This window comes from Piliocolobus tephrosceles, chromosome 18 (assembly GCF_002776525.5).
Source record: "Piliocolobus tephrosceles isolate RC106 chromosome 18, ASM277652v3, whole genome shotgun sequence".
NCBI classification, from domain to species: Eukaryota; Metazoa; Chordata; class Mammalia; order Primates; family Cercopithecidae; genus Piliocolobus; species Piliocolobus tephrosceles.
In genome coordinates, this window is record NC_045451.1 from 15,516,374 (window position 1) to 15,533,265 (window position 16,892).

A 16,892-nucleotide genomic window follows, 5' to 3' on the forward strand; every position below is an offset into this window, starting at 1 on the left:
TGTATTTTTAGTAGAGACAGGGTTTCACCATGTTGGCCGGGCTGGTCTCAAACTCCTGGCCTCAGATGATCCGCCCATCTTGGCCTCCCAAAGTGCTGGTTACAAGTGTGAACCACCATGCTGGGTCACTTCTGAGAATTGCAGAATCCTGCTCACCATACTTCCTCCCCAGTCTCCATTTCACTTTCTATTGTTCCATTAAAAATGGGCCCATTTGTCAATACTATTGAAGACAGAAAATAACATATATCTTCTTGTGTTTGGGAAAACAGAAGCATAGCAGACTGTGAGGGTGGCACCATATACAAAGTGAAGAGACAGCAGATAACTCTGACAGTTGGAATATGTTGGTGTGGGCAGTGGGGAGAGGGTAACACCTCATTTCAAGCAGAGGGGTTTGACTAAGTGGTCATTGATACCACCTGCAAAGTGACCACAAAATCCTTGGAGACAATCAAGTTCAGACCCTAGAAAACATTTAACATGCAAACACACACACAAGGGTTCTCAACAAGGAATTTCCAAATTACATTCCTAACATCTCATTTTTGACTGCTGCAATAATAAGGTCACTTTGGGTCACAGGCACGCTGTGAAGAGTGGAGGAAATGTAGGTCACTAAGAGAAAAGAGAAGGACTATATCCAATGACTACCTGTGTCCTTATGGAGACGAAAACCGGCCACAGAAGAGAATACCATTGGTTTTGCTGTGCTGGATGAAGAAAAGGAAGGGATGGTCTGCACAGAACCTGAGGGAGTAACTGGCACAACAAAAAACTATTTCTACGGTGGTAGCTGCTGCTGCTTCTGTACCTTCCTCATTGACCTCCACAAAGGACTTGTGCATGACCTTGGACAAGTACAGATCCTTCTTAGACGACATTCCTGAGAAGTCTGCCCTGTCCTGTTCAAAGGCATCGGCCATGCCCATACTGCGAAGGACATCCTCCATGTTGTAAGTTTCCTCTAGTTTAAATCTAGGAAGGAAAACTTCCATCTCTCGTTCATGCATCTTGTCTGGGTTTGTCCACTCTATGAATCTCTCATAAGAAAGTTCTTTCTCCACCTAGAAGAAGAGTGTTGGATGTTTTAGGGTCTAGATCAGTATTACCCAATACAGTTTTCTGCTATGATGTTAACGATGTACGGCCATGCTGCCAAATGTGATAGCCATGAGCCAAATATGGCTATGGAGCACTAGAAGTGTGTGTAGTACAAAGGAAGCCTTGATTTTTAAAATTTGATTTAACTAATGGAAATGTAAATAGTTACAGGTGGCTAGTGGCTACCATATTGGACTGCACACATCTGGATGACAGCACAGTAATGCTAAACCATTCAAATATGAATTGATTTTATACTTCTGTGCTTTGACTCTTCATTTCCAGAAACTTAGTCAAACCATTTCCCTGAGGCAGAATCTTACAGTTTGGCTGCATTTGTATAAGAACAGCTGTTCTTACAAAGTTTGGTGTTGTAGCTTAACAGAAGCATGTTGAGGTAGGACATCTCACACTTGCCTTTCCTTCCATCCAAACTTTCTTCCAACGAATCCATCATCATTTTCCGTTAATTTAAATTTCCAAATCTCCCTCTCATCTGGCCCTTACTCCATCTCTGCTGCCACTGCCTTCATTCAGGCCCTTGTCAAGTCTTACTTGAAAGGCATAGCAACATCCCTTCTGACCTATCTCTATTATCGATACTTCCAACTCATCTATTGCAGGCAAAAGGATTAGTTTTCTAGAAACTCAAATTACTCTCCAGCTAAATTTTTCATTGATGCTCTACAACCTTGCTATTCAGTGTGGTCCATGGACTAGCAGCCTCAGCATCACCGAGGAGCTTGGTGGAAATGCAGATTCTCAGGCTCCTCCATTCCAGTCCTACTAAATCAGAATCTTCTTTCTAACAAGATCCACAAATGATGCACGGAGTCACAGCAGCTGTTCCCCCACATGACTGCTTTCTAAAGAGCAAACTTACAACTATGGGGCAAGGTTGTGGAGAAGACTACTAATATTAGTCAATGGCATACTCTGTGCATCGAAACAAATGCATTATATATACTATGTCTTTCATCCTACAACATCCCTCATAGGGAGGTACTGCCACCATTTTCCACAGGAATAAACAGCCTGAAAGAGTACAGATTTCTAAATTGTAAAGCAGGACATTGAACTCTGACCTGGTTCAGAGTTGACCCCCAACCCGAGCCCATTCTAGGATAAGAGTATTTTCTAAATTGTGTTCAACACTTAGAACACCACCCCACTGGATGTAATCATGAAAAGAGAAAAGGGCATGTGGCCAAATATGTGAGGGAAACACTGGTAAAAGCAAATTTTCAACGTTTTTTTCCTAAAAGGCTTGTGAGAGCCTTTACTATGACAAAATGCATACTTTGAACACTCATTACCATTTTCAAATCAGTGTTTTCATTGGGAAGCAAAATGATCATATTCAGTTCCTTTCCAACATAGGGAAGCACTAGAATTTGGCTGGATATTTTCCTTACATAGGTCATTTTAAAGATGGATTCCTTAAACATCATTTGCACAGGTTTTTCTTTGTTCTAGAAAGGAAACAGATACACATTAAGTTGAAGCACAAGAGTTGAATATTGAGCATAATCAACAGAGTTGGTCACTTTCTGCCCCTACAAATGCTTTCTTTCTTTGGTCTCTAGAACCCCGTATTAGACCCTTCCTTTACTGGTTCATGGTCATTACTTCAGTCTCCAAACACCGGGCTACCCAGGGCTCAATCCTTACCTTTCTTTCTGTTGGTGATCTTGAAGGAGATCAGGATATGCCACTCTGAAATATACCACTTTGGTTTAAGAATATTTTGAACTGAAGGCATTAGAGTTCCTGAAATAGCCTATCTGCCTAAAAGCAGAATCTCCCCAAAAAATCTCAATTTTCATTATTCTCTTCCTTGGTAACAATTCTAATTTTCTTAGAGACGAAAAGTCTGCACACACCCAGCCAGATATTGTCACTATTACCTCTGCCATCGATTCTGCTCCAAAAGGATCCATTTATCTTTCCACAAAAGGCATTTGTTTTTCCCAAGTGCCCTTTGTTCCCCTCCCTTTCTCCTACTAAGTTGGGTAAAACCACCACAAATTCTAAGGACCTCTTCAAATTACTTATCACTGAGTTTTCCCATGTACATGTGTGATGCACAAGTTAATAAATTTCTGTTTGTTTTTCTCTTGTTAATTCTCTTTTGTCACTCTACAAGGTCCCAGCCAAAGAACTTGTGAATATAGAGGAAAACGATTTCTTTTCACTCCTATCATTTCCTTTAGTCTCATGAATTTAAATATAAAACCCAAATCTGCACCTCTGGCCTGGAGCTCACCTCAGTAGTCCAAATTCATAAATTTCACTGCCCTACTCAACATCAGCATCTGAACATATAAAACCAACCTCCAGTCTAACTTGTAACACTGGGCTCCACACAACCCCTTCCCAATCTGCTCCATCTGTTTTCTGTCCCATCTCAGTTGAGGGGGACACCATCTTTCTAGTTGTCAGATACCCTGGAATGAATGTTGACTCCCATCTTTCTCTCACAACACATATCTGATCCATTAGTAAATTATATCAGCTCCATTTTTACAACATAACCAAAATCTAACCTGTGCATCCTACCTCTGCTGCTATCATCCTAGTCCTGGATGGTGCAATAAACTCGTAAGTGATTGCCTTATTTCTGCCCTTATCCTCCCTGTGATTATTCTCAACACAGGAGCCCAACAGACCCTGTTAAGACATAGGTCACATCACTCCTCAACTGAAAACCCTCCTGACTCAGAGTGAAAGCTGAAGTCTTTGAAAAAACTGGCAAATCATGTCAGGAGCTTGTCCTCCACTTCCTCTCTGATCTCATCTCTTACTGCACTCCCTTTGCTTGTCTGCTACACTCAGAGTGGTTGCTTCACGGATCCATAGGCAAACTATCTCAACTCTGCCCACTGAAATGATTCCCCCAGAACCTGTAACACATATGGCCTCACCTCCTTCTGTCCTTGTCTCAAATACCACCTCCTTCAGTGAGGAATTCCTTGAGACCCCTACCGGAAATTGTGCTGCCCCACCTCAACTTTCTATCACCTTTTCTTTGTGCCTGTCTCCATAGCACTGCTTTTTAATATACGTTTACTGTCTTTCTCCCCCAAGAACATGTAAGCTTCATGAGGAGAGGGACACTTTGCAGATTTTGAACACGGCTGGAATAGTACCTAGCACAATATATGACATACAGTGAGCGCTCAATCACTGTTCATTAAATAAATGAAGAAACAAACTTAACAACAAAAATACTGAAAAAAAAAAAAAGAAAAATTAACACAACTTACTAGAAGAACGCCGCATCTGTTGCTAATGCATCCTCAAACAGTAAGAATGATTCGAGGACCATGATTATATTCTACGCAATAATTCTGCTCAATTGCTGAGTCTTTTCTAAGTTAATAATAGCAGCTACTGTGAATTTATTGAATACTAGAGGAATAGTCAAAAACACTTTATAGTCCCCAGTTCTCAGATATATCACATAGTTCTATATTAAGTAAATGACCTCCAAAATATTTGTGTTTCAGCTGTTATCTTCATATTGTTGCTGACACAAACTAACGCTCAACCATAAATATCCTCTTCTTTAGTTCCGTCACTTTAAGCCAGGTTTTAGCAAACTTGTTTCTGGAAATGGCCCAATAGTAGACATTTTCAGCTTGGTGTCTGTACAGTTTCTGTTGCAACTACAGAGTGAGTATCCCTTATCTGAAATGTATGGGGCCAGAAGCGCTTCAGATTTTGGATTTTTTTCAGATTTTGAAATATTTGTATTATACCTACTGGTTGGGCATCCTTAATCTTTTTTTTTTTTTTTTTTTTCTTGTGACAGAGTCTCGCTCTGTCACCCAGGCTGAAGTGTAGTGGTGTGATCTCGGCTCACTGCAACCTCCGCCTCCCAGGTTCAAGCGATTTCCCTGCCTCAGCCTCCCAAGTAGCTGGGACTACAGGTGCCCGCCACCATGCCCAGCTAATTTTTTGTATTTTTAGTAGAGACGGGGTTTCACCATGTTAGCCAGGATGGTCTCGATCTCCTGACCTCGTGATCCACCTGCCTCTGCCTCCCAAAGTGCTGGGATTACCGGTGTGAACCACCGAGCCTGTCCCGAGCATCTTTAATCTTAAAATCTATAATCCACAATGCTTTAATGACCATTTTCTTTGAGCATCATGTTGGTAGTCAAAAAGTTTCAGATGTTTGGAGCATTTCAGATTTTGTATTTTCAAGTTAGGGGCACTCAATGGTACTTAACTCTGCTGTTGTAAAATGAAAGCACCTATAGACAGTATTTTAGCATATGAACATAGCTGTATTTCAATAAAACTTTATTTATAAAAATAAGTGATGGACTAGACCTGACCATTGGGCATAGTTTGCCAACTACTGGTCTAGGAAAATTCCTCTCCCCACTTTCAAATCCCAAAACCTCTAGTCTTGTGATACAAAAGGATCCAATCTTGGTCATTTGTAATAACTCAATGATTCACTAAATTTGCAATTGTATAGGTAAGTTTTATTTTATTTTGTAATTAAAGAATTAAAATGAAAATGTATATCATCTCAAAATCTTCACCCTTTGAGAAAGTACATAGGTTGGTGCACTTAACATTAATTGCAACTTGTTTGTGTGTGTGTGTGTGTGTGTGTAAAGACTAGAAAGCAAAACAGAATTCTTCATCCCCTTATAGCATAAAATAATTCTGGCCTGTGAGATAAAGAAAAAAAGTTTTTCTTCATGTGAAAAATGGCAGAACCTTAGAAAGACAAGGTTTACTCTTCTTCCTCTGTCCTTGCTGCTTTCTCTTGCCTGGATTGTGTATCTAATGTCTGAACCAGCTTGTGACCATGAGGAAGTAAGTCATGGAAGTAATGAAGGCAGAGCAGAAGACAGAGTGATTCCCTGAAACTTTCACTCACATCCCACATCAGCCTTGGCCTCTGCCCACCTCCAGAATTCCTATTGTGGAGGAAGAATATCAAGAGTTTAAACCTTGAGCGTTGGGTTTTCTGTCAATTGCAGTTTAACAAAATCCTAATACAAATTTAAAACAAAACAAATTTTGTTTTCAAAAATTTAAGGACAGAGGCCAGGCGGGGTGGCTCACTCCTGTAATCCCAGCACTGTGGGAGGCCGAGGCAGGCGGATCTTGAGGTCAGGAGATGGAGACCATTCTGGCTAACACAGTGAAACCCCGTCTCTACTAAAAATACAAAAAAATTAGCCGGGCGTGGTGGCGGGCGCCTGTAGTCCCAGCTACTTGGGAGACTGAGGCAGGAGAACGGCATGAACCTGGGAGGCAGAGCTTGCAGTGAGCCGAGTTCACATCACTGCACTCCAGCCTGGGCGACAGAGCGAGACTCTGTCTCAAACAAACAAACAAACAAACAAACAAACAAAATTTAAAGACAGAAATAGTTTTCCAGGGGAAAATGGAACAGTTCATTTCAAAATAAAGCCAGAAAGAACATACATTCCTTGAGAAACCAAAGACTCAATCAGGCTCAGGTGGGCACAGAAGATTTAACTCGTGATTAATAATTAACTTAATCTATTCTGTCTACTTTTGAAAATATCCTGAAATCTCTAGAGTTAAACAAAAGAAAGAATAAACCAGATTTAGAGAAAGATAAAGGGCCTTTTGCAAATAATGTATTCCAAGTTGGAGGTAGCTAAACTCTATGTCTGTCCTGTGTATAAGTGTTTTTGCTCACCTAGTTTTTAGGTTAAAATTTGTGCTTATTCGTCTTTATTATCAACAGAAGACTGAACATAATTCATTGGTTCAGTACTTGTTGAGCACGAGTGTGAGTGAGATAAGCACTGGTAAGGTAGCAGTCTCTGCACTCAAATGGCAACAAACAAAGTGGGAAAAGGGACACCCGATTCAACCACTGCAATGCCACCATGGAGCGGGAGGGATCGCTGTGACGGCTTGGAGGAAGAAACAGCTTAGGGAGGTGCACTGTCAGAAAGGCTTTCCAGAAGGAACAATGAAAGAAGGAAAGGTACATATAGGTACTGTTGAGAAGTGAAGATAGAGAAATATGCAAGATCCAAGAGCCTCACACATCATACCACTCATTTGAACTTTATCTCACAAGTTTTGGGAAGCCAAGGGCTATAGACTCAGATTTGTGGTATAGATGTGAATACAGATGAGATAGGGAGCTGGACCAGAAGCCTGGAAGTATGTAGCCACTGTTGATGAGGCACAAAAAGGAGATGAAGGGTGGGAGAAAGGCCCCTAGGTTTGGAGGGGAGTCCTGCTGCTGGACTACCAAAGGGTCATGTCAAAGCTTCCAAGAGTCAAGTTTTAAAGCCAACGTGAAGATGGAGACTGTTCTCAAGAATCACCATTGAAATTGAAAAATATTCACCTTGCTAATTTTAAAAGGCATTTCCCTGGTCATCTCTTTCACAAACTGACTTTCCCAGTTTCCTTTGAAGTAGATGGCATTCACGAGAATCAGCTTAGTCAATGAATTAACTGAATCTGGAGAGAGCAGCTCTGTAATTTTACCTGTTAAGAAGAATTAAAGAACCATTTAGCTAAAAGTATTCCCTGATGATTTTAGTGATATTCAGATTATGTCATCTGTTTGAGAAAGCAAGTATGCATGAAGGTAGTTCATGTAAAGGGATGCTTATCCTCACAATGACCATAGTAACAACACTGCAACAAAAACTCGCAATAGAGCTCCTGTAATAAAAACATCACTATTTGAATAGAATGCATAAAACAAACAAGTAGATATTAATGGGAAGAGGATGACCTGATAATATATAGCAGGGAATGATTGGTGCGTATGGTTTAAAGAAATAAACATAAAAGACTGGCAAAAACATGAGCAGTTGCAGCAAGCGCAAGAACAGTTTAAGAACTAAAGCCTAAAAAGGGTATGGCTGGCTGGATGCTGTGGCTCACTCCTGCAATCCCAGCACTTTGGGAGGTCGAGATGGGTGGATCGTTTGAGGTCAGGAGTTCAAGACTAGCCTGGCCAACATGGTGAAACCCTGCCTCTACTAAAAATACACAAATTAGCTGGGCATGGTGGCAGGTGCCTGTAGTCCCAGCTATCCTAGCTACTCTGGAGGCTAAGACAGGACAATTGCTTGAACTCAAGAGGTGGAGGTTGCAATGAGCTGAGATCGTGCCACTTTACTCTAGCCTGGGCAACAGAGCAAGACTCTGTCTCAAAAAAAAAAAAAAAAAAAGAAAGAAAGAAAAAAGAAAGAAAAGAAAAATAAAAGAGAAAAGAAAAGAAAAGACATGGCCAAGCATCTTGCCACATTACACAGATAAACCATAGCACATAGGCAATACCAGAGAGGGAGGCCTTTACATTCAAATGTTAATGCTATGTGTGAATAGAACCTTATCTAATATTAACAACAAAAATGTGTAGGTTCTTCTGGAAGAGATGTACTGCATATTGAGAGATAACACAGATAGATGATAAGAGCAGGGATAAAGCTAGAGAAAAGGTCTACACTCTGGCAATATTTCAGAAGCAAGTTTTTAAAGTTTGCATAGTTATTTAGAGAAAAAAAGCACTCCTTGTCATATGTGACAGTTTTATGAAGAAACTGACTGTAAGACTGTTTGAAATATTATTGAAATAAAATACCAATATGTTTTCACCTTCAGTTTTTTCAGCAATCCAGTTATTTATGTGTGTTCTGGACTTCTCTGTATCATTCAGGAAATCAAGCTGTTTTAGCTTTGCTTGGTAGAATTTGCCACAGGAATCTGTAAAACACTAGGAAAAACTGAGCAACATAATATCACAGCTAATGAGATAATTAACACCAACAACTTACTTCTTCATTGTGACACCTCAGAAAATCAATAATTTTATTATTTACCATATACAAATTCCAAACAAGTGTGAGAAATTAACCTAAAGTCCAAATTCTTTTCAGCTGTTCCTAATCTTAGCTTATAAACTAAGTAATACAGTGATCTGCATAGCAAATAATTTTCATCAACTCCTGGATCTTTCAAGAGAGTGGCAATGCATCAGTGAGATAATAAAAGGCACTGAGAAATCTCCAAGACGACAAAACAATCCGTAACACGTAAGCACCAAATAGAAGGGCATCAAGATACATAAGGCAAAAACAAATAGAACTGAAAGGAGAAATAGATGAATCCACTATTATAATTGGAGACTTCAACATCCCTCTGTCAGTAGTGGATAGATCCAGAAAGCAGAAAATGTGTAAAAACATAGTTGAACTCAACAACAGTCAACAAATAGATGGATATAATTGGCATTGACTACTTTATCCAATAAGAGCAGATTACACATTCTTCCCAGGCTTACACGCAACATTCACCAAGATAGACCATATTCTGGGCCATAAAACACATCGTAGCATATTTAAAATAATAAACATCATTTGATGTCTGCTTTCAGAGTACAGTGGAATTAATCTAGAAATCAATAAGAGAAAGATGGCTGAACAATTCAAAGGTACTTGGAGATTACACAATACACTTTTAAATAACACATGAATCAAAATAGAAATCTCAAAAGACACTAAAAACATTTTGAGCTAGGTGAAAGTGAAAACACACTGACAACACTAAATGCTGGCAAAAACGTGGAGCAACAGGAACTCTCACTCATTGCTGGTGGGAATGCAATATTGCACAGTAACTTTGGAAGACAGTCTGGCAGTTTCTTATAAAGCTAAAAGTATGATTCAGCAATCATGACCCTTGGCATTTACCCAAAGGTGTGGGAAAAAACCCGCATGCAAATATTCATTGCAGCTTTATTCATAATTGCCCAAGTTGGAAACAACTAAGCTGTCGCCCACTAATCTGGTGGGCATGTTAATAATGGCAGAGGCTATGCATGTACCTTCTGCTCAATTTTTCTGTGAACCTAAAACTGCTTTAAAAAAGAAAGTCTTTTTTTTTATTTAAAAAAAAAAAAAAGGCTTCAAGACACTGTGACTATAGAATCTGTCACTTCTAGGCCGGCGCGGTGGCTCAAGCCTGTAATCCCAGCACTTTGGGAGGCCGAGACGGGTGGATCAAGGTCAGGAGATCGAGACCATCCTGGCTAACACGGTGAAACCCCGTCTCTACTAAAAATACAAAAAAAAAAAAAAAACTAGCCGGGCGAGGTGGCGGGCGCCTGTAGTCCCAGCTACTCGGGAGGCTGAGGCAGGAGAATGGCGTAAACCCGGGAGGCGGAGCTTGTCACTTCTGTAAACCATTACACTCACTGAGTAAGGATTAACACTGCAAGTGCTATGTCTGCATCTACATTTTAGAACAACGGAATATGAAACAGGGTCTGTTGTTTCATAAATTAGATGAATACAATATATACTCCCACACTAGCAATTTCTATCAGACCTTGCTGCAATGCTAGGAAAGTTGTAAACTCCAGTGTCCAGAGTGGTGCCACATAGAGCTATTGAATGCTAAAAATACGGCTAGTGGGACTGAGGAGGTAAACATTTAGTTTAATTAATTGCTTTGAAACATTCATAACCACATGTGGACAGTGGCTGTGATTCTGGCTGTTTTAGAGTATGATCAACTTTACAAAAAAAGCCCAGCCCTTTGGGAGGCCGAGGCGGGCGGATCACCTGAGGTCAGGAGTTCAAGACCAGCCTAACCAGCATAGAGAAATTCCATCTCTACTAAAAATACAAAATTAGCTGGGCATGGTGGTGCATGCCTGTAATCCCAGCTACTGGGAATGTTGAGGCAGGAGAACCTCTTGAACCCGGGAGACGGAGGTTGCGGTGAGCCAAAATCACACCATTGCACTCCAGCCTGGGCAACAAGAGCCCAGACTCAAAAAAAAAAAAAAAAAAAAGTCCAAACTATAATCAGTTAATTTATTCTACGGAATTATAGGATATTCATGAAAACCTACATTATGCCATATAAAAGCAGAATCCGTGGAGGAAATTAAATGGATTGAAATAATTAGTTTGTTGTTCATGCACTATGGAATTGTTTCCTAATCTTTCTCACCTACTGCTCACTGGTAAATATTTAATCCCCCTTTTCAGGTTCTGGTTTTTATTCAAAATTTTATACTTCCATTTCAGTACAGTATTGGAGAGGAAATATGACGGTAGTTATGAACATAAGTTCTGCAACTTATTAGCTGTGGGATATTTTAAAAAATTGCTTAGTCTTTTTATGCCTCCATGTTCTCTCCCGTAGAACTGGGAAGCAGTAATAGCTATACCTCACAAGATAACTGTGAATAACTGATGAATTATTTTCACTTTATCATGTAACAGTTTTGAATTTTCAGTATGCTTCATGCATTGCATAACTGATCTGTATACATCATTTTATTTAATCGTCCCATACTTCAGGCTTTGCCAATTTTGCTGGCTCTGCTTGTTTCTCAATGGTTTGGAAATTGGTTAAGTTTCTCCATCTAAGAAAACAAGCTGAAAGAAAACTGATGAATCACATATTGATGACTTGTTGCAGCCCTAGGTGATGTTTTCAACTTTTAAACATTTTAAAATAATTGTCAGCTAAATTAACTTACTATTTTAGAAGCCATGAAGAATAAAACTAAAAGAACATCTAATTATCTACTGCTATTGGTCTTGGATTTTGGAAATAAGAATAAATAAATAAATAAATAAATGATAAATGGCTGACAAGTATTTCTCATTTCTTTATTTTGTATTACAATATCAAAATAACATCTTAAACATCAATTTTTTAAAATATCCACCAAAAGTATATATTTATATGTTGGAGTTTTGTTTTTCTTTATACAGAAGGCTAATAAAAGGTGGTAATAACCTAAATAGTAGCTAAGACTATAAAAATAAGTGAAATGCATCATAAAATCACACTATAATGTACAACTCTCATAAATATTCAACTTTATGCTTCACAGCCTTTCTTGTATACCAGCTGGTTTTGAAACTATTAATTTCGATTTTGAAACAAGTTTAAAAAATAATGAAAAAATCATATAACACAGTAAGAGTGATCTCCTAAACATAAAGAATTCTTGTAAATCAATAATAAAAACATCTAGCCCCATGGAAAATGTGCAAAGGAAATATAAATAGGTGATTCACAGAAAAGTTGGAAATGCTGTTCAACAATGAGAACACATGGACACAGGAAGGGGAACAACATACACTAGGGCCAGGAGGGGTTTGGGGGGTGAGGGGAGGGAGAGCATTAGGACAAATAGCTAATGCATGTGGGGCTTAAAACCTAGATGACGGTTGATAGGTGCAGCAAACCACCATGGCACAAGTATACTTATGTAACAAACCTACACGTTCTGTTCTTGTATCTTGCGAACGTAAAGTAAAACTTTTTAAAAATGCACTTATATTTCACGTTCTGCTCTGTAATATAAACAGCTGATTAAACAGTTTGATTAGAAAAGAAACAAAAGCCGTTCAATTCCATTAATAACCAAAATGGTGTTTTTGGTGCTTTTCTTGCTTTATGGATATTAGCCCTTGTGTATCATACACGTTGTGATCATTTTATCTCAGGCTATCTTTTTTTTTTAACTTTTATATTTGCTTCAGGAATACACGTGCAGGTTTATTATATACGTAAATTGCATGTTGTGGGGGTTGGTGTACAGATTACTTTGTCACCCATCACTAATAGGCATAGTACCTGTTAGTACAGTTCTTCTTAAGTAGTTTTTGGATCCTTATCCTCCTCCACCCTCCACCCTCAAGTTGGCCCCAGTATCTGTTGTTTTTTTATTTGTGTCCATGTGTACTCAAAGTTTAGCTCCCACTTATAAGTGAGAAAATGCAGTATTTGGTTTTCTGTTGCAGTGTTAGTTTGCTTAGGATAATGGAAGTCCAGCTCCATCAATGTTTCTGCAAAGGATATGATCTCATTCATTTTTATGGCTTCATTGTATTCCATTGTATATATGTAGCGCATTTTTAAAAATCCAGTCTACCACTGATGGACATTTAGGTCGATGATATGTCTTTGCTATTGTGAGTAGTGCTGCAATGAGCATATGTGTGCATGTGTCTTTATGGTAGAAGAATTTATATTCCTTTCGGTAATAATAGGATTGCTGGGTCAAATGGAAATTCTGTTTCAAGTTCTTTGAGAAATCTCCAAATTGCTTTCCACAATGACTGAACTAATTGACATTCCCACCAACTATTTACTCCCCTCTGCAGCCTTGCCAGCATCTGTTATTTTTTGACTCTTTTTTTTTTTTTGAGACGGAGTCTCGCTCTGTCGCCCAGGCTGGAGTGCAGTGGCCCGATCTCAGCTCACTGCAAGCTCCACCTCCCGGGTTCACGCCATTCTCCTGCCTCAGCCTCCCAAGTAGCTGGGACTACAGGCGCCCGCCACCTTGCCCAGCTAGTTTTTTCTATTTTTTTAGTAGAGAGGGGGTTTCACCGTGTTAGCCAGGATGGTCTCGATCTCCTGACCTCGTGATCCGTCCGTCTCGGCCTCCCAAAGTGCTGGGATTACAGGCTTGAGCCACTGCGCCCAGCCTATTTTTTGACTTTTTAACAGTGGCCATTCTGACTGCTGTGTGATGGTATCTTATTGTGGTTTTGATTGGCATTTATCTAATGATTAATGATGTTAAGCATTTTTTCATATGTTTGTTGGCAACGTATATGTCTTCTTGTGAAAAGTGTCTGTTCATGTCCTTTGCCTACTTTTTAATGGAGTTATTTGTTTTTTGCATGTAAAACAAAATTCTTTAGATTCTGGATATTAGACTTTTATTGAATGTATATTTTGCAAATATTTTCTCCCATTCTGTAGGCTGTCTGCTTATTGTCTTGGCAGTTTTCTTGCTGTGCAGAAGATCTTAAGTTTAAATGGGTCCCATTTGTCGATTTTTGTTTTTGTTGCAGTTGCTTTTGGTGTTGTTATTGGGAAATATTTGCTAGTTCCTATGTCCAGGATGGTATTTCCTAGGTTATTTTCAGAGATTTTATAGTTTTAGGTTTTACATTTAAGTCTTTAACCCATTTTGAGTTGATTTTTGTATATGGTGTAAGGAAGAAGTCCAGTTTCAATATTCTGTATATGGCTAGCCAGTTATCCCACAAACATTTGTTGAATAAGAGTCCTTTCTCCATGGTTTGTTTTTGTCACATATCAGATGGTTGTAGGTGTGTAGCATTATTTCTGGGCTCTGAATCCTGTTCCACTGGTCGTTGTGTCAGTTCTTTTGCCAGTACCATGCTGTTCTGGTTACTGTAACCTTGGAGTATAATTTGAAGGCAGGTATGTGATGCCTTCAGCTTTGTTCTTTTTGCTCAGGATTGCCTTCACTATGTGGGCTGTTTTTTTGGTTTCATGTAAGTTTTAAAGTAGTTTTATTCTAATTCTGTGAAGAATGTCACTGTAGTTTTATATCAATAGTTTTATATAAATAGCATTGAATCTGTTAATATAATATAACACATATAATCATAGAGATAGATCACTGATTTTTGTATGGTTTTGCATGTCTCAATTGCCTTTAGTTAGGCCCTGGTTTTGGTTTTTTTGTCTTCTGCTAGCTTTGGGGCTGGTTTGCTCCTGTTTCTCTAGTTCCTCCAATTATAATGTTATGTTGTTAATTTCAAATCTTTCTAACTTTTTGATGTGGGTGTTTAGAGCTATAAACCCCCCTCTTAACACTGTTTTGGCTGTGTCCCAGATATTCTGTTATGGTGTATGTTTGTTCACATGAGCTTTAATGAATTCATGGATTTCTGTCTTAATTTCATTATTTACCCAGGAATCATTCAGGAGCAAGTTGTTTAATTTCTATGTAATTGTGTGGTTTTGGGCATTTTCATCACATCGATTTCTATTTTTATTGTACTGTGATCAAAGAATGTGGTTGGTATGATTTCATTTTTCAGAATTTGCTGGGTATTGTTTTATGCCTAACTGTGCGGTCAATTTTATAGTATGTGCCATGTACAGATGAGAAGAATGTATATTCTATTGTTTTGGGGTGGAGAGGTCTGTAGATGTCTGTTAGGTCCATTGATCAACTATTGAGTTCAGGTCCTGAATATCTTTGTCAGTTTTCTTCCATGATTATCTGTCTAATACTGTCAGTGAGGTGTTATTTTCTCGCATTATTATTGTATGACCTCTTCCTAGGTCCTCTTATTGAATTGAGTCTTTTACCAATGTGCAGTACACTTCTTTGCCTTTTTTGATCTTTGTTGGTTTAACGATTGTTTTGTCTGAAAATAGAACAGAAGTCTCTGCCTTTTTATGTATTCCATTTGCTTCACAGATTTTTTTTCTCTATCCCTTTACTTTGAGCCTATGTGTGTATTTGCATGTGAGACTTGTCTCTTGAAGATAGCATACCACTGGGTTGGGCATCTTTATTCAATGTACCACTCTGTGCCTTTTAATTGGGGCATTTAGACCAGTTACATTTGAGGTTAGTATTGATATGTATAGATTTGATCCTGTCATCATATTGTTAGCTGGTTATTATGCAGACTTTGTTGTGTGGCTGCTTTATGGTGTCACTGATCTATGTATTTACATTTGTTTTTGTAGTAGCTGGTAATGATCTTTCCTTTCCATATTTAGTACTCCCTTCAGGACCTCCTGCAAGGTAGGTCTGGTGGTAATGAATTCCTTTAGCACTTGCTTGTCTGAAAAGGATCTTATTTCCCCTTTGCTTATGAAGTTTAGCTTGGCTGGATATGAAATTATTGGTTCAAAATTATTCAAAACTATTTTCTTTAAGAAAGCTAAATGTTGCCCCACACCCCCGCCCCCCAACTCTTCTGGCTTGCAATGTGTCTGCTAACAGGTTTGCTGTTAGCCTGATAAGATTCCCTTTGTAGTTGACCTGCCCCTTCTGTTTTTTTCTTCTTCATTTCGACTTTGGAGAATCTTATGATTATGCGTCTTGAGGGTGGTCTTCCTGTGTAGTATTTCGCAGGGGTTCTCTGCATTTTCTAAATTTGAATGCTGTCCTCTCTAGCATTTGGAGAAATTTTCATGAATGATATCCTGAAATATGTTTGCCAAGTTGCTTGGTTTCTCCCTCTCTCTCTTTCAGAGATGTCAATGAGTCATACATTTGGTTTCTTTACATAATCCTATATTTTTTGAAGGTTTTGTTGATTCTTCTTTATTTTCTTTATTTTTATATGAATGAGTTATTTTGGAAAGCCAGTCCTCAAGCTCTGAGACTGTTTTCTCATGTGGTCAATTCTGCTGTTAATATTGCAATTTCACTGTGAAATTATTGTAGAGTGTTTTTCAGCTCTATCAATTCAATTTGTTTCTTTCTTGTAATGGCCACTTTGTCTATGAGCTCTTGTATTGTTTTATTGTAATCATTAGGTCTCTTGGATTGGGTTTTGATTGTCTCCTGTATGTTGATGATCTTTGTTCCTCTCCATATTCTGAATTATGTTTCTGATGCTTCAGCTGTTTCGGCTTGGCTAAGAATCATTGTTGAGGAACTAGTGTGACTGTTTAGAGATAAGAAGACACGCTTTTTGAGTTACCAGAGTTCGTCTGCCGGGTCTTTCTCATTTGTGTGGGCTGATGTTCCTTTGGTCTTTGAGGTTGCTGTGCTTTGGATGGATTATTTTGCTATTTTCTTCTTTGATGAACTTGGAGGTTTGATTACAGCACAAGATGGTTTTGGTTGATGGACTCTGATTCTAGTCTACTCCTGGGTCTTGGGGGTGCTCCTTCTGATCACTTTCTCCATGCCTGTGTTTCTTTCATTGGGTGTTCTGGTCCATAGGGCTCCCTCAGTCAGGGCCCACAGCTGGCAGACAAGCTGTATCCTTGCCAGGTCAGTC

The 16,892-nt window shown here is 38.9% G+C and overlaps 1 protein-coding gene across 1 annotated transcript in view; it reads right to left on the bottom strand.

Annotated features, from left to right (window-relative positions):
• Positions 1 to 16,892, bottom strand: part of LOC111528947 (serpin B6-like) — a 25,261-nt gene continuing 8,369 nt past the window's right edge. Inside the window, exons 4-7 of the mRNA XM_023195854.2 lie at positions 8,731 to 8,848; positions 7,466 to 7,608; positions 2,421 to 2,576; positions 1 to 1,067 (exon numbers count right to left, since the gene is read on the bottom strand). Coding sequence (XP_023051622.1) covers positions 663 to 1,067; positions 2,421 to 2,576; positions 7,466 to 7,608; positions 8,731 to 8,848 — 822 coding nt within the window. The 3' untranslated portion in view covers positions 1 to 662. The remainder of the gene's footprint in view (positions 1,068 to 2,420; positions 2,577 to 7,465; positions 7,609 to 8,730; positions 8,849 to 16,892) is intronic.